At 39.4% G+C, this 18,362-nt stretch overlaps 1 protein-coding gene across 5 annotated transcripts; it reads left to right on the plus strand.

The window, feature by feature from the left end:
* Positions 1-220: 220 nt before the first annotated feature.
* Positions 221-16,452, plus strand: LOC121599759. Of its 5 annotated transcripts, none has more exons than XM_041927816.1 (6): positions 221-317; positions 2,659-2,990; positions 14,288-14,487; positions 14,568-14,845; positions 15,291-15,469; positions 15,547-16,452. In XM_041927816.1, exons 2-6 carry the CDS (start codon positions 2,930-2,932, stop codon positions 15,636-15,638), a joined length of 810 nt encoding a protein of 269 aa, XP_041783750.1. In that variant the 5' UTR covers positions 221-317; positions 2,659-2,929; the 3' UTR covers positions 15,639-16,452. The 5 variants fall into 5 exon arrangements, with proteins under 5 accessions (XP_041783750.1, XP_041783749.1, XP_041783747.1 ...); XM_041927815.1 differs by having other exon boundaries at positions 259-355; XM_041927813.1 differs by having other exon boundaries at positions 260-359.
* The last annotated feature ends 1,910 nt before the right edge of the window (positions 16,453-18,362 follow it).

The following is an 18,362-nucleotide window of genomic DNA, read 5'->3' on the forward strand; positions in this document are numbered from 1 at the left end:
GGTGTGTGTGTGTGTGTGTGTGTGTGTGTGTCTGTGCAGGCTGGCTTCACGGCTGAGCTCCCGCTTCTCGGTGGTTGATTTCCTCCCCTTTTCCTCCTGTGGGGGCAGCAGCACGCCGTGTTACACTGTAAACCCATACATCACGGCATGTGACTGTGTGTGTGTGTGTGAGTGAGACGGTGGTCTGTCCGAGCGAACGGCGGGCGAGACCGACCGAAACTCTACGGCGCGACGACGACGACGTTCAGCGCTGGTTCCTCCTGCGCCATTAGACAGTTTCTTGGCGGAGTTCAAACGGATCGGATCAACCGTTAACCGTACGTGCCTCATTTTGTGTACCGTGTGTGCCGTGTGTGTGCGTGTGTATCTTTTGGGTGATTTGTGGGGTGTAATTTTACGAGTTTTACGACTAGCAATCAAAGCAAGCGCAGAAGTATCCCAATATCTTGTTCCAATTTTGAGCAAAGATCAAACTCTGTCTCGCAGTGCGGAGTTCTTGAGAAGTGTCCAGAAATTCAGGAACAGATCCTCGCGATCTAGCCGTGATATTAACTGTGTCTTTCCGGCTCTGTTCGCAGATATCCGTGCGAGAACCTCTACGTGTGAAGTAGTGTGCGATCTGCGATCGTGATCTGCGGGAAGATCTTCGTTATGATCCTGCCGTAACAGTTTGCAGTTTTTTTTGGGGAAGAATATTTACGCGAGCTGCTCGCAACAAGTGGTGTTATGATGGTAGTGGCCTCCTTTTCTCCCCACTGTGTGTGTATGTGTGTGTGCGGGCATCCGTGTGTGACGATTATTTTCCCTGCAATCATAAAGAGAGCGAGGCAGAGAGGGATGTGGAGGGATTGTGTGTACTAAAAATATCAATGTGTGGTGCTTGTTGCGCGCGGTTTTTTGAAAGCGATTCGAAAACGTTGCACTCGGCGGGACCTTTCATTATCATTAGTAATGGGATTTCATCTTGCTAGCTTTTGGTTGCTGCTGCTGCTGCAGAGCTACGTGTGTGTCTGTGTTTCAAGATTGCAGATTGTTCCGTTTTGTGTTGTTTGTAACGATCGTTTTGGGTTATGTTTAGTAGACAATCTGTGGTGGCGAAGACTGGTCTAATGTCTGAGATCATCATCAACCTTGAAATTCTGGTGATGTAGGCTTTCTTTTTTTGTTGGTAGTGAGAGACTTTTCAAAAATGTTTTCGTAAATAGTTTCCTCATTTCGTTTTGGAGAAGACAGGAAACTTCATTATCCTTACACTTCGTTATCCGTTCAATATCCTGTGCTAGCCTGTGACCTTGATTGGGTGACTGTGACGGGCAGCAAAGAAGCAAAGAGCCACCGAAAAAGTGAAAATAGAGCACGCCTAGTGTACCGAGAATTTCCTCAATGTTGTTCCATCCTTTCCATTCGCCCTCCAAAGTAAACTCCACGAGCACGGAAGATTGAACGGCGGATAGTAAATAACAGGTCTCACATTACACATTGACAACCCGAACAGCAGCAAAAAAAAGGACGAACCTTCGAAGAATTCATCGGATCACACCGTGCCATTGCGATAGGCATGCTGCTGATGTTTTATTGAGTGTTATTTTTGGGGACCGTGTACTGCTTGCTTTCCCGCCGCCTCCCGGACATTAAAATTCAATAAAAATCCCATGTGCATCCTTGGTGGTTTTGAGGGAATAGTGTTTTAGCACACTGACACATAATTGGCCTTCGATGAGATCATGGTTGTGGCACACACATACACGCACACATACATGAGATCATGGTTGTGGCACACACATACTCGCACACATACAGTGGCTTGCAAAATTGATGGTACTCTTAATGTTTGTCAGTATTTTGGGTAATTCTCAAGCTAAACCTTAATGTTTGATGTCATTAGATAGATAATATTTCTGATCATCGATTCAGTTTTGTGAGTGAAAAATGGTCATACTTTGTATATAACATTTTGGGCAAAATGGTCAAAAACTCCATTTGGTTGGTACTCAAACAATATTGTGGTACAGCTTAATGCATTAAATGGAGTAATTCTTTGAGGTCTAAATCTAGTTTTCATGAGCAACGAGGACATCTGACCTTCTCAGGCTACTGATTAACAGTAAAAAATCAGGAATTAATGATCTAAATTAGTATCCTCTGGCCACATTTTTATTGTTCGTACCTTTTCCAAGTTCGTACAGTAACTTGAGGGCAAGATGTAGACAAAATGTGGTTTCTTGTGCATGGTTCAACTCACAAATGGTTTAATTAAAATTTATTTTGAACAATAGAATTTATATTGAAATAAATTAACAATTATTAACAGTAACAAAATCATAACAAAGTTGTCTCTAAAAGAACAAGACAGATTAAATTAAAATAATAACGGTATGACATGTTACATGCAAAGCCAATGCAACTGTACCATTAATTAAGTGAGTCACTGTAGATCACTTTCCCCCTCGCCTTCTATGCTGATTAAACTATGCTCCCCTTCCCAAAAAAACAATAAACCCATCAAACTGGTCAAAGCAAGCGATGCTGTGCCACGCTAGTAATGAACCGTTCGTCGCCGTTACACCGTGAAGTAAACAATGGAGCTAATGTGTATCCCGTCCAAAAAAAAAGGCGTGTAAGCCAGTGAAATAATAGTAACACCCTGTTCCTTTTTAGTGTCCCCGTCGTCGTGTGCTTGTGTTTGTGTGTGAAAATAGTGAAAATTAGGCAAGGAAAAGAACGAGAATTTGACAGCGGTGCGGATTAACGCGAACTGTGCGGAATTGTGGTGCGTCGTCGTCCTGTGTGTGACGTTTACGACAGCTGCTGCGACGGGGCATTATTGGACCAGTCGTCATCTGTACGGTGTGGGTCAGTCGTCTGTAAACGAAAAGAAACCCCCAACCACCCCCCGATTCGAGATCCCATTGACACGTTGACATCGAGAATGGATAAGCGGCGGGGACTTATTTTTAACACCGGATTAATACTCCTTTTCCTACTGCAAGGTAATTGGTGTTTGTGTGTGTTTTTTGTTTTGTTTGTTGTGTCTGTGTAAGGTCGTAACTATCGGGTGGCCACCATTTCCTTAATCGTTCGTTTACTTCTATCTTCGTCGAAGTTACACGGTCCGCTGAAGAATTTAAACGGAACAAGTTAGTTGATACTTTCTTGCAAAGGGAAACCTTCGTTTGGGTCGTTTTTTTCTTAATTTTCTCAAGTCAAGTTCGCTGAACCTGTGGGAAGGTTAATCGTGTGTGTGTTGGGAATGCAAGGATGGCGGACTTTGAGTTATGGTGTTATGAACTTACGCAAGGTTACGGGTTTTGGTTTCTGTATTTTTCATCATAATCTTTAGTTGATGCATGGGACAAACTGTCAAAGGTGGTCGTAATGTTTATGAAACGCTATAATCAGCTGTTTGAATGACCTTAAACTATTGAAATAAACACGTAACTCACGTTGAAAAACAAACAACTTCATGAAAGAAATGTCAAGTTTTTGTTTATTTTTAAAACGACTGAGTTACTGTGACAAGGATGTATGAAGGATTGAGTGATTTTAAAGCTAAGTTAGAGTAAGTTAAATGCTCTAATGTAACTCAAAAATCCGCGTGCGCTCATGATTGATGGCTTTGATTCATGGCCTCTACGACGTATTTAATACATTATAATCTAATAATTACGCGATTTTTCTGAAATTCTGATGCTCTTTGCATAGTAGCTGAACTCTTCGCAACGTGGTGGCATTATCTGGCCGATTAAAATAAGGCAAGAATTTGTCACTCAACGCCACAGATCATCCAGAAATCCTGAAATCCTCTAATACAATGTTATACTGTAATGTCCTCGTTTGATGTACCTGTGTACCACTATAAAACCTACTGTACTGTAATGCTATACTGTATCTCAACACTAAAGTATCAATGTACTGGCTGATCCTGGAATATTTAGTGTATCTGATCGTGATTGATGATGATGATTGATGGCTTTGATTCATGGCCTCTACGACGTATTTAATACATTATAATCTAATAATTACGCGATTTTTCTGAAATTCTGATGCTCTTTGCATAGTAGCTGAACTCTTCGCAACGTGGTGGCATTATCTGGCCGATTAAAATAAGGCAAGAATTTGTCACTCAACGCCACAGATCATCCAGAAATCCTGAAATCCTCTAATACAATGTTATACTGTAATGTCCTCGTTTGATGTACCTGTGTACCACTATAAAACCTACTGTACTGTAATGCTATACTGTATCTCAACACTAAAGTATCAATGTACTGGCTGATCCTGGAATATTTAGTGTATCTGATCGTGTGGTATGGTTATTTATGAAACTTCAACACAAAAGCGTCCGGTAAAAATTAGAACCTGTATTAAAGATAGCGTTACCACCCCTTTAACGGTAAATGGAGTGTTGGTGCTCATGATCTTTAATATCCCTTTCATAAATGACGGACTTTATGATCTACACATTATTGTCGTTTAATGTATCATCGATCATATTCATGAAATAAGGTTAATCGAGGAAATAAAATATGAGTAAAAACTGTCAGAGATATGGAAAATAATTAACAACAACTCAAAAACATGTTGAGAATATTTGGAGAAAAAAAAACTGAAGCTTAGACACATGGAATATTTGAGTCCTTTCCTTGTAGCAGAAAGAAAGCTAATTTCTTGAAAAGAGGCAGAATTGCAAACAAGGTTGCAGTAAGAGAAAGACATCGCAACTATCATCTGCCACTAAAGGCAAGGATTCTATACATCGTGAAGGTATTTACGTTTAAATTGAACATTCTGGGCGAATCTGAATTCAATCGACTTAAGTCGAAGGTTAGCGAAAGATAGACTTTAGACAGATAGAGAGTGGAAACGATCATTATGCCAAAGCCAAACGAAAGCAAATAAACTGATGCAGGTCTGCCCTGGGGCTATCGCTAGTGAACCCAAACGTTCACCAGACTTATGTTGATTTATTCCAGAGTTCCAGTAGCAATACAAAGATTTCTGACAAAGAGAAGCATTGATTCCAGAATCTATGCAGTGAATAACTATCGCAAAAACGCGTTTGGCTTATTTTATGTGTATTTGTTTGCGACTTGGAGGACAATTGGTAGTCTGGACCATGTCTATGTGGACATTTTTGAATGGAAATAATATTCCAATAAGTGAAGTAATCTTGGATAACTTCAAGGCAATTGTCATGATCAGGGATGTATCATATCGGGTATTTTCAATTTCGGGGAAAAATCACTAGTAAATACGGTATTTTCCCAGGTAAATTGGGTAAACTATCATCTATAGTCGTACGAATTAACAACTTTCCCATCATGGGTTCAAACCCCGAATGGACCGTGCCTCTATACGTACAGTGCGAAAGAATGAGTAGAAAAAAATCATCTATAACGTTTCTTAAACCATAATTGTACGACAAATATGATAATTTTGTAGCTCGATTAGTAGATAAACTGTATTGATTTGTGTTGTGCAGCCACTCAAATTTGCTTGAACATCTTTCCACAATTGTCAATATCCTTTTTAACAGCCGTGTTATATTTGACTCCATTGTTTACCTAGAGCTAGTTACGTTCCTTGATCTGGTAGATCTAATTTGAAAGAAGTCAAATGTACCGGGTAAAACGCTTTGATCATTCACTTGTACAACTTTTTGATACGACATGATTTCTTAGGATCCATAAAAATCTTAGAGTTCTCAATTTGAAGAAAAAGTAAGTGGGTTTAATGATTCAAGATATTGAAAATTTTATGAATAATTCAATCGTTCTTTTTGAAAACATTGAACAAATCGTTCACCAAGTTCTGACTGCACGACAATTTCAACGGGAAAATAAAAGTGTTAATTCAAAGCCTTGTTAAAAATAAGATAAAATGTATTAAATATGTAGATACAGAGACCATGTAATTACCTAATCTAAACTGAACATTTTGTTTTACATAAAAATTCGAAACAGATTTTTAATATAAGTGACAAAAATAATTGAAAATTCTATTCAAACGAAAATACCCAATAATTACCAGGGTAAAAACGAAAAAGATGGGTAAAAATGAACCCGATAAAAACCCAAAAAAGGGTAAAAAAGTATCTACCCCACAGTACATCACTGCTACTGTTGGTAGTATCATCAAACGATTCTTCATTGGCAATGGTTTGCTTCCCAAGTCTTTATTGTTCTATCCTTTTTTTTCATAATTAGATCCATGCAACAGCATTTGAAGGACCGAGTAATCGTCATTATAGATGTAAATTGATTACAAGATAACATTGAACCGCCCTTGATTATAACCTCATTATTACTTCTCGATCATCGCATCGAAAATAAAACATTGCTCTAAAGCTGCGATTTGCGCTGTATTTCACCTTTGTGTAGAGGTGCCAGAATCAATATTCGTATCTAGCTGCTAACGACTATGCACTACAAATTAACACGGTGGAAATTGCCACTCGCACTACCAACCAAGCAACAACAAGCTGATAAACAATCAGCAATTATCAAGCAGCGACTGACAGAACAAATTTCCATGTGGTGTGCCACTATAGTGTCCCGCGATTGCTTGCGAAATTGCGCCCGATGAGATCACTGTGGTTCCTACATCGAACAATATTACCTCACACAATACCGAAATTCTTCTAGCGAATATAATAGAGCAGATCCACTCCACCCTCAATGCAACTATTTTTAAAGAAAGGAAGCTCTATCCTTGCAAAACTCCAATGTATTGGCAAAAACACACGGAAAAACAAACTCAAATCGCAAGTAAAATAAGCGTGCGCTTCCCCAGAGTGTTTGGATCCCGAGTGCGCAAATCCGCGTACTGGTGTTGGTGCGCCCTGGAAAGTGTGTGTGTGTGGTGGAAAGGGGAAGGGAGAAAAAGAGGGAGGACACACTCACAGAAATTTTGGCACACATTTTCTTCTCCCCAGGGCAGACTTGTTCGATAAGATGAGATCGAGCCGGCACCACACTCGAGTGTCTTTGACCGGAAGAACGTTTGGAGCGAACGGGCGTCCACTGTGTTGTCACACTTGTGGTGGAATATTTTTAGAAACTCGCTTGAATTGCGAGTTTATTTTCTCTTCTGTGTGTGTGTGAGTGTGTGTTGAAGGAATTTTTGAAAAGCATATTGCAAAAATGAAAAAAAGACTGGAAGGGAGGAAGCCGTTCGCATGCAAATGCGCTTCAGATCCGATCGAAAAGATCGTCGATAGTACGATGAAGCGTGGCGCACGTGCGATGCAACGAAGTGCAACGGAATTGCACCTTGGCGAAAAGTAGGTGCGCATTTATGATGAATGGCCATGCTGGGATGGGATTGGTATCATTTCGTTATGCACGGTCGAGTATGCAAGGTTGTGTGTGGTTCCATGGGTGATCTAATTGCGGTGGCCAATCCCCCGGTTTTTTCCGTTTGAAGGCTGGTGTTTGAAAATTATAGTGCAAAATAGCGCCAAAAGCATCGGAATTTCCCTCAAAAGCAACAGTTTTCCTTCCCGGTCAATGCGCAGGGTCTAACTTCCCCCCAGCCATGCCGTGCCTATCAAAAAACCGCGCTCTCGTGCGCTATCTTTATCCTATGCGCAGCGCGCGTCAATCATGTTTGAAATTAGATTTATGACGCCTTGCAGGCATCGTACGGCCAGCTGTTTTCTTGCCTGTGTTGTGTGGGGAGTAAAATATGGTAACTAGTGTGGAGGGAAGAAGAGTTATCGGGAGGTAGGGGAATTAAAGAGCGACTAAAAAGCGAACGCACACCCGCGTTCCTTTGCGTGACCTTAATTTATCGTTTGCGCGCGCGTTTCTCTGCCGGCGTTTCCATCGTTAAGGAGGAAAAGTGTGCTTCCGGTATATATGTATATATATAAAGCGAAGGCAGGAAGGAAGGAGCGATGGATGGTTGGAGGAATTTCCTCCTGAAAGGGGTTTGGATTGTCTTTCAATTCTGACCGGTGCTAGTGGGGTGTGGTTGACGTATTGGTGATTGTGAGGAGATGTGGGGTTTTCACTTGTAATATTTTAAACGTTTATCATGCGGAAAGAAGCAATGTATATAAATTTAAAGCAAATTTCATTTGTTGTCATTCATTTTTTGCTGGTAGAAGTATGAAAATAGGAAAAAAAGGGTTAAACGCCTTGAAACCGTCTTCGATGGAGCAGCCTGGCATCTCATGAAAACTGGTGTTGATAGGAACGTGTGTGTGGTCTTGGATAGTATCTTTGGATAGTGATATATGATAAAATAGATGTATTTTAGTACAACCAGTCAGTATATGAAAGCCTGTTTTAAGGCTGTTCGTTCGTGGCACATGCAGTATTAACGGTGACTATGATACTACCAAAATTGATTATCAGCAGTAGATTCGTTGTTGGACCGTATGAAGATGAATGTTTGATGCTTTCAATACGATAATAATTGTGGTTTTGGAGTGTGAGCGTTGCCTGGCTGTAATTCTAGTAAAGGGATTTTCCAATCAAGTTATAGTTGCATTCGATGCACTCAAACGGAAACTGTTGTATTAATCTGTATTGTAATACAGTACATTTGATGAATATAATTGACGTATAATTTACTTTTGCATTACAATAACCTTAGCTTAAGTTTAATTGCAAAGAACATCTTTGATTTATTAAAGCATATGCCCCTTCTTATTTGATTATTTGACCTGTTTTAGTCAATAATAGGCTATTTGTTTCAATCTTGTGCACAGGGGCTCGTTCTATCGGGGGTTTAAAGGGCATGTTGATATGCAAACTAGAATGTTAGCAAAAATTATAAAACGAACAACTAAAAACATTCAACAGCGTATAAATCGAGTTAATAATAAATATATAACTGAATACATAAATGATTAAATAAACAAATAAATAAATAAATAAATAAATAAATAAATAAAACATAAATAAAAAATAAAAATAAAATAAATGAAAAAATGACGAAAAAAATTAATAAATAATTAAAAAAATAAATAAATAAATAAGAATATTTAAAAAAAAAACAAAAAATAAAATAAATAAATGAATGAATATAAATAAATGAATAAATAAATAAATAAATTGATAAATATATTAAACTAAAAAACAATAATATTACCAATAAATAATCAAACGTCATATTATCGACGAAAGAAAAAAATGTCTATAAATAGATGAAATAGAGGTAAAGGGATAACAAGAGATGAAGAAAAAAAAATATTTCAAAAAATCAACGAAAAATTATTAAAACTAACAAGTAAATTTCTCTCTTCTTGTTTGGCTCAACAACCGATGCCGGTCAAGGCCTGCCAACCCACTTGTGGGGTTGGCTTTCAGTGACTTATTGATTTCCCCCCATAGTAGGATAGTCAGTCCTACGTATGGCGGCACGGTCTATTTGGGGCTTGAACCCATGACGGGCATGTTGTTAAGTCGTACAAGTTGACGACTGTACCATGAGACCGGCTCAACAAGTAAATACATGATCAAAAAGAGTGGAAAGTATAAAATAAAACCAAATAACTAACTTTTAACATTGGACTAGTTTTGTTAAGGAATATGGAACGATTAAAAAAACAGAATGTAAACAAAAATAGGCAGTATTTAAATTAATCGAAAATAACAAGTAAGAGATAAAATGGCGCGCCAGAACAATAACAAATTAGAAACAAAAAATAATAATAAAAAAGATTTCATAGAAATGAAAATTAAACACATGAAAGAGGTGAAAAGGGAGTATAGAAACAGCAAAAACAGCAAAAGGTACAAAAAGGAAAACCAACAAAACAAACAAGGAAGGGTAAAAAGTGTTAAATCATGTTGTTTTGTTGTACGATAACCGATTCGCTTGTTATTTCACCGAGCCTGTTTGTCTTGTTATTTTTTGTATCACTTCACTTACTCCCTCAACTGGTTAACCTAAAGACAAGCAATAGATTGGACCACATTAACGTCTTGCGTTGGTTCACCATCGCCCCTTCGATATAGTAACAACTCCCGCACTACTGACGCTTGTTGACGCTTTATGACGTTTGATTTATGTCTTGCTCGTAACGTGCTCACTCCAACCCCAAGAATGAAAAGTTATTTGTCCATCCATTAGCAAACCGTCCACACCACCCCCCCGCGGAGGATAACTGTTACTATTACTACTACTACTACTACTACTACTACTACTACTACTACTACTTTCAACTTACTGTTTGGGTTTGCTTGTGCCCAACCATCGACTACCGGGAAGTTCCGGGAACCCGCAAGGAGTGGCGTTGTTTTTGCAAACTTTAGCTTGCTTTTACTGCCGCGTGCGCGCGTACGTTTAGCACGTTCGTTTGGTGGTTAGAATATTATCAAAATACGCGAGTGACGCGTGGAGGTATGGACAGTTTATTTTCCAAAAGCATTGGGGCCGTTGGGTCGTTGAGGCCGTAGTGTACACCGTGTAGCCATGTGTTTTACTGCCTTGCCCATGCGGACGGTCAAGTGGGTACGGTCGTCTTCATGAAAATAGAACAGTATGTAATATTTAATAAAAAAAATAAGCATAACAGCGAGGGAGGTTAGGAAAGTGTTGCCGTTTGTAGCGCTTTGTTGTGTACGGCAGTAGCAGCAGCAGCAGCAGAGTCTCCTCTGTAGTTTAGCTTCAGATTGTTGGCACAGATTTCAAACGTTCTGCAAATGTTTTAAAACCGACCGACACACCTACACACCCTCGACTTGCAATCGAGTAATGTAATTCCACCAACCTCCAATGGTTGGGCAATGAAGACGGTTTCGGTCACAGGCGATTGTGCTTAGTAGTGAGCTAGTGGTGTGTGTAGCTCTGTAAAACGCTTCAACGAATGTCAATGGGTTTTTGCTGTGTTTATTATTTGTAATGCTTTTTGCTTGTTGGCAAGGCGTCAACATTTTGCGGGGTTGTTTTTCCTTCAATCTTGAACACCTTTTGCAGCTGAGGGGTGAAAACACGGTGAACGGCGAAAATGTACACTTTCCTTTTTATCTATTTTAAAGCGAGACCTTGAATATTTGAATTTTAGAGTGGCGTTTCATTAAAAAAAAGGCTGTGCCTTTTTACCTTTCATAATATAAAAAAAACCCAAAATTTATATCCCAAAACCCTGTACCATAGTCGCTAAAATCCCTGCACATCCAGAAAGGCTCAACACAGATAAGCGGGCGAAGATAGTCGTTGGAATGTTGATCATTAACTCTCATTTTGGGAAGAGATCTACACATTATCGATTACGTTTCTACGATAATGATAGCAAACACTAACACAGCCGAGTCGTTAGATGTCACCTCCTTCAATGGATGCTCTCCTGTTACTAAATCAAAACGAGTGAACCCAAAGTTGATCTCACTCACATCTATCAACGATCGAATTTCCCCTTCGCGTGATAAGAATGTGATATCGCACACACACAAGCACACGGTGATTGTGGTACCTTCACATTTGGTTGATCTCCTGTTGCAAAATGCCAATTTTTGAAGCTTTCTGATTGGCCCAGCGAGAGTGACAGAGAAAATAGGAGGAGATCCTAACAATCTAGGACACACTCACACTAACGATCATCTTCTTCGTTCGTGATATGATACACTTACGGAGTGCAATTTGATTGTAGATAACCTCTCTAATAAAATGCTCTCCTGGTACCAAATGCCAATTTTCGAAGTATTTTGATTAGGCGTGAATACAAAATCCAGCGAGGGTGAAAGAGAAAACGGATCTTTCGCGATCTATGAACACTTACACTAACGATCAGACCGTAGATTGTGTAGCCTCCTCCTGAATGGAATGATCGCCCGTTACATAAATGCCTAGGCTCCTGGTATGGCACAGCATCTTCAAATCCAGTGAAAGTGACAGAGAAAACGGGATATCAAAGCTGCCTAGGATACACTTTTAGGGGAAAGCGGGGTAAAATGGAACTTGAAAGGATTTTGCTCTATATCTCATCGGGTCATCATCACTTTACACTTCTGATATTTTCAGGACAATCGATGCTTAAACTTGTTATTCATGAAAAACAATCAAAAATTGACATATTAATAACAAATATAAATAAATAAAATAAAATTTCAAAATCGACATTGAAAGTTATGAAAATGTATGAATGCGCAATGGGGCAAAATGGTCATACATATGTCAAAACACATCAAAACAACGGCGCAAAATTGACCACAATATTGGACATTAGGCTTTTGGTAAAACTCTTGCATCTTGGTAGAATTGTTAGAAAAAAGGTTTAAGATTAGTATTTAAGTGTTTTGTTAAATAATTTAGTATAGTGCTGGAATATTTCAGTAATAACGTGATGTCAATGATTTTGCTTATCGATAGAGTATACATACAGCACAGTTTTATTTACAGGGTTTCCCACGATTTATTGGTTGGTTCTTTTTTTTGTGCGTTCCCACGATTTTTTGGCCGTTTCCCAAATTTTTTTGGTGCAATTGTATTGATATCTAATCGGACGATACCAATAAATTATGGGAACGAACCAATAATGTATGCGATACGATGAATAAATCGTGAGACGAGCCCAAAAAATTATGGGAACTCACAAATAAATCGTGGGAAACCCTGTATGTTAAGCTAACATATTGTAGCGACCTTAGCTTTCACCACATTCTCAAAATGTTGCTCCTGTCAAGACATACCGACCATTTTGCCCCAAGTGATACATTTTATAAACTTTATTTTTTTAAACGTTTGATTAAATTAAAATTGTTACTTCTTATACGTAAATAATAGATTTTACGAAAGTTTATGTTAGAGACGTTGAAAATTGCATCGTTTTGAGCAAAAACTTTATTTGCTAATTTATTCGCTTATTTTGAAATTATAGGTAGTGAAACATTCATAGTGGGCTTTAAACATTGTATTTGATGTTTTTCTATCATTAAAAGTCATTATAAACGTGTTAATTTACCAATAATGCAGATAACCATTTCGCCCCACGTAACCATTTTGCCCCACGCTCCCCTACCAATGACCAAATGTAATACTAATGTAATACACTAATACAACACACTAATGCAACGCAATATTTTGTAGCGCACCTCCTTGATAAAATGCTCTCCTGTTACCTAAATCCGGTTTTCTAACAATTTAATTTGGCACAGCATCATCAATTCCTACGAGAGTGACAGAGAAAACAGATCACATTCCGATCTAGAACACTTACACTAACGATCATCTTCTCCATACGATACACATACGCAACGCAATTAGTTGTAGCATCCTCCTTGAAAACATGGTCTCCTGTTACAAAATGCCAATTTCCTAAGCTCCTGGTATGGCACAGCATGGTCAACTTCAGTGAGAGGGACAGAGAAAACGGACTATCAAAGCTACCTAGGATACACTTATACTAATGATCATCTTCCCCACATGTAATCCTAACGCAACACTAATACACTGAGGCAACGCAATTTTGTGGTAGGCAGCCTCCTAAATAAAATGCTCTCCTGTTACCCAAATCCGGTTTTCTAACGATTTAATTTGGCGCAGCATCCAGCGTGTGTGACAGAGAAAGCGGAAGGACACTTACACTATCGATCATCCATTTCCATTTTGTGTTATACATAGTTGTGTGTGTAACTGAAACTGTTTCCCCTCTGTAGCATTATACTTCCCGAATAAGCATATACTGCAATGAGTTAGAAAGAGAGAGATGGAATAGCCTTCCCCTCCATGATAAGAACAGGATGTCAAATACTAGGACACAAACTAACCTTCTCAACACACACTATCCTTTGCGGCTTTATTAGTGTCAGCGAACACATACGATCAACCACCGTTTGCTTCGTGAGCAGAGTGTGATAACACACTGGACGATCAAATTCCAGTACAGATCTAATGCAGGGGGCGTGGCATAGGCATCTACTAACACCATGTAATGTCACGCAATTGGATAAATGTAGCCTTCTTACTTACGTGCTTCCCTGGTATCGATGATTTCAAAAGTGGATAAAACTATACTGTGGTATCTTTGAGACTAATCAATGTGTGAGAGAACGGGATAGGAGTACTGAAATCAAATTCCAATTGGAAATTTTCGGTCGATCAAGAACGTGTTCGGTTGCGATAAAAATTGCAAAAAAACTTTTTAAAATGCATTGCTTTATTTATATTCTTAATTTATTAAGAAATTCATATGCCTTTAAAGGCAATGTTTTATTTAATGTCCAATTGATTTAATGATCGCTGTGATATAATAAATATTAATGAGCGAATGAAAACAGAAACAAATAGTTGTTAAAATTTACTCACTTTCTTTATTTACTTTCATTTCTTCCTCCAGCTGTCACCTGCCTTGAGATCAACAACCTGCGAGTACCGTCCTCGTACAGCATATCGCGCGATGAGGGCGACCACAAACCGCTGATCCTCGGCTGCGACTACGACATCGACGAGAGCGAGTCGAAGGGGTTCGTGCTGAAATGGAAGCACAACGAGCTGCAGATCTACCAGTGGATACCGTCGCGGAATCCGGTCGTGTTTGTAAGTCCCGACACACACCCACACACATGAAATCGTGCCAAGAAAGCAGAAAAACACACTCATCTGTTATCAATTTCCAGAGCGCGTTCAAGGGACACATCGATCTCGGCTACTCCGAGTCGGACGATCGGCTCCACAAGCACAGTGCCTTAAAGTTTATCAACCCGAGAGCCAACTACACCGGCAACTACACGTGCCAGGTGCAGACGTACCAGAGCGTGCAGTCGCGGACGGCCCACCTGCAGATAATCGTGCCCGAGACGGACTTCTCGCTCGGCTTCCAGCGGGAAACGAACGGCAGCACGGTGGTGTTCTGCAATGTGGGTGAAATTTTCCCCCGACCGGAAGTTTCGCTGCTGTAAGTATGCAATTGGGGATGATCGTGGTTTTTGGTTGGATTAGATTAGATTAGGACGCACAAAAAAAGGCGAGAATGAACGGAAAAAGCATCCTTCATCGGGATGATGATAATGGCGTGGCGCCACCTATCGGCGAGTAGCGATACTAGCATCAAACACGATTTTATCTATTTATTTATTTTAATTTAACCGCATTAAAGCACAGCACACGAAGAAAATTCACGACTAAAAACTAAAATGTATTCATTTGGCATTCGGTTTGACGAAGTTAAAGTATTGAAAAACTAATTCGCGTTGTAGTGCGGCTAGTCGACCATAGATGGCGCTATATGCAACAAAAGAGAAATAGTTCAAATTAATTTTTCAATTCTAACCATAATTAAATCACATTCTATCTCATTCTATTCTCATTTTCATAATCTATTGCCCTGTTTTTGGCTACAGCATTGATAACGAGAAGGTGCCCGACGCGGTGGAAACGGAACAGGTGCAGGAGTACACCAACTACTACAACATGACGGTACAGTACATCCTGCCCGACCAGAACAAAGACATGGAGCTGGAGTGTGAGGTAACGATACCGGGGACCGACTACAAGCTGCGCACCAGCATGCCCTATCTGGGTAAGTGCTCCTTTTCTCGATCGTTTACTCGATGACCGTTTCCAAATGATTGATATTCAATCCTTTCCCATTTTCAGGTGCCGCCTTCCGGGCGAATGCTGCCACGTTGCAGGTCTTCCTCTGTACCTTCGCGACAGTCACACTGGCCCGCATGCTGACCCTGTTCTAGGGACCGCGTTTGCATAAGTCGCTTCGAGACTGAAGCTGCTCCACAGAAAATGCCTTTTCGCAGCGATCGCAGGTGGTTGTCGGTCGTTAGTCGCCCGGTCGGCGCGCATAAAGTCTTCTTCCCCATTCTCGACTTCCCTCTACCCACAGTCTTCCCCCAGCTCCTCCTCGCCGCCCCCTGTGTCACACAGGATTCAAAGTGCAATTAATTGTTTGTTCATTACGCTTCCCCATCTATTCCCCGACTCCAAAGCGTCCCCGCTCCGAGAGGGATAATATGGAGAGGGACCTGTTGTAAATAATTGTTTGTTTTCTGCTGCTTTTTGTTGTTGTGATCGCTGTTTTCTTGTGTACACCACCCATAGAGAGAGAGAGGGAGTCAACAACCCCTAAAAAGCAAGCGGTTTGAGTTTCGTCAAACGAAACACGTTGTGCCTTGGAAAGCCGCAAAACAACCTCCCTCGAACAGGCGATATAGGAAATATATTGAAAATATATTTTTAAATGTTTAAATTATTAACAAAACTCTGTGCCTCCTCCTCCCCTCCCCCCAGCCCTGCCTTACCATCATCCCGAGGAGGATTTAATATGTTTAATAATACAGAAACAATTTACGCTTCGTGTGATGAGGAGGTTATCATCACCCTTGTTGGTGTGCGTGTGTGTGCACTCTCGTTCGTGTCAGTGATTAATTTAAATGTGTTTCCCCGTAGTCAAAGAGAGTCAGTACGCGAAGCGGATGATCGCAAGGATAACTTTATGTTGTATAACACACGCGTGTTGCTGAAATAAAGAATGATAATATTAAAAAAAAAGAAAATTGAGTACTTTAATTGCTTCTCGGAATGATAACTATTTAAGACTGGCCAGACGTTGTGTATGTATGATAAAAGAACAGTGGAGCGCCTTTTATCCGGGCTCATCGGGACTCGACCTAGCCCGGATACTCGTATAACACGGCTTATGAGTTAAAGTATATATTTTACAGGGTGGGGCAACTCGAACCAGTATTTTAAATTCCAGGTTTTTTCCCAGTTTTTCCCTGATTTTTTTTTGGGGTTTTCCCGGATCACTATAATTCGTGTGCCGGTTATTGATACTTCAATTCTAAATTGTTATATCATAAAGCGTTTTCAAAAATCGTTATCTAGCTGATGGAGAGTAAAGACGGGCATTACGGGAAAGATGAACACTTGTCATAAATACTGGATAAAAGTTATCAGTGAATTATTCAACAATATAGTATCCAATCTGGAGGTGTGACAACACATTAGAGAACCATTTTTGGCATGATTTCTATCAAATTTGTACAAACAAATTTTCAATCGTGCGCTCGTTTGTGGATCTAATTTGGCTACTATGGATCTTAAGCTATTTAAATATGCAATCTTTATATTTTCAGAAGTGTTATATGAGCAAACAACTGATGGAAAAATGATGATAAAAGCTTTAAACATATTGCTTTTTGTAAGGTTTAGCATCATTAAACTAACGTGTAAAGACTTTTCCCCGTGACAAAGATATTTTGCATCTGCTGTCAATTGTTGATTAACAGATGCCATCACACACCTTTAAAAAGGGGTAACCGGAAGTGATGGACCAACCAGCCGCTGGAGAAAACTGAAAAATCGCCGAAGAACGGATTTCCTGTAAAACAGCAGCCATGCATTATGCTGTTACTCGCACGACGCTGATGATGCACCCCCCCACGAATAAATCCGGGAGATTTAAGTGATTTTCTTCATTTTGGTACATTTTCTTGATAGTGTTTTACGGGAAGTGTACGTTATGTGATAAGAAGTGCGTTCTACAGCACCCTTTTTAAACAGGCTTTTATCTATTTATTCCTGCGTTGAAAAACACGCTCTTGGTTTCATTTTTCACTCATTCTATATAAAAAAAATCCACGACAAGCGATAGCTGGGCGGTTGTTCTTCGATTCTCGGAAAAGATGAGGAAGTCAGCAATGCTCATCCATAGCGCTAGTGAGGAATGGATGGATTAATGCAAAGCTCGTAAAAAACAACGGAGCAACGATCGGACTACAGAAAGTTTTTGATAATTTTCCTGTTTTCTCGTATTTTCTGGAAAAATTAAATTCCCGTCTAGTTCCCGATTTTATCACAAATTCTTGATTTTTTTTAAATTTATATGATGTGTTGGTGAAAACCTAGCCAGTTTTCATTAACTTCATGTTTTCCAATGAGAAAATATTTGGAATGCGCCATGAATAATAGCGTTTTTTTGTTATGACAATGTGCTTTGATAATCGTTTAATTTATATTATCCTTAGCACGTAATGCCACCTTTGTATTGAACTGTCATTTCTCAACAACACGGATAAACGGATAGCTGGATTAAAGGTACTCGAATAAACGGCGCTCCGCTGTACTAAGTTGTTCCGTTTGTTGTGACAGTCACAGACATTGCGCAGTTTTTGCGACAAAGTTTAGCAAACTATAGCACAAATCGAACGCAATATTGTGCACTAAATTAAAATATAAAATTGAAAATGTTATCGCAAGTTTTTTGTTTTTACATTATTTTTTGTCGCATTTTTTTACTACAAAATAAAGTCGCCAAATCAGGTCACGTTATTAGTTCGCAAAATCCTGTCATAAAATCTTGATGAAAAATCTAATCGCAATATTAAATCGCAAAATCCAGGCAAACTATTTTGTCGCAAAATCCTGTCGTAAAACAAAAAAATCAACGTAACAAATAG

The sequence above is a fragment of the Anopheles merus genome, chromosome 3L (assembly GCF_017562075.2).
Source record: "Anopheles merus strain MAF chromosome 3L, AmerM5.1, whole genome shotgun sequence".
Taxonomy (NCBI): Eukaryota; Metazoa; Arthropoda; class Insecta; order Diptera; family Culicidae; genus Anopheles; species Anopheles merus.

Coding starts and splice junctions, on each gene's coding strand:
- LOC121599759 (XM_041927816.1), top strand. CDS start 2,930: ATGGATAAGCGGCGGGGACTTATTTTTAACACCGGATTAATACTCCTT. Junction 2,991..14,287: donor ACTCCTTTTCCTACTGCAAG/GTAATTGGTGTT, acceptor TTCTTCCTCCAG/CTGTCACCTGCCTTGAGATC. Junction 14,846..15,290: donor CGACCGGAAGTTTCGCTGCT/GTAAGTATGCAA, acceptor TTTTGGCTACAG/CATTGATAACGAGAAGGTGC.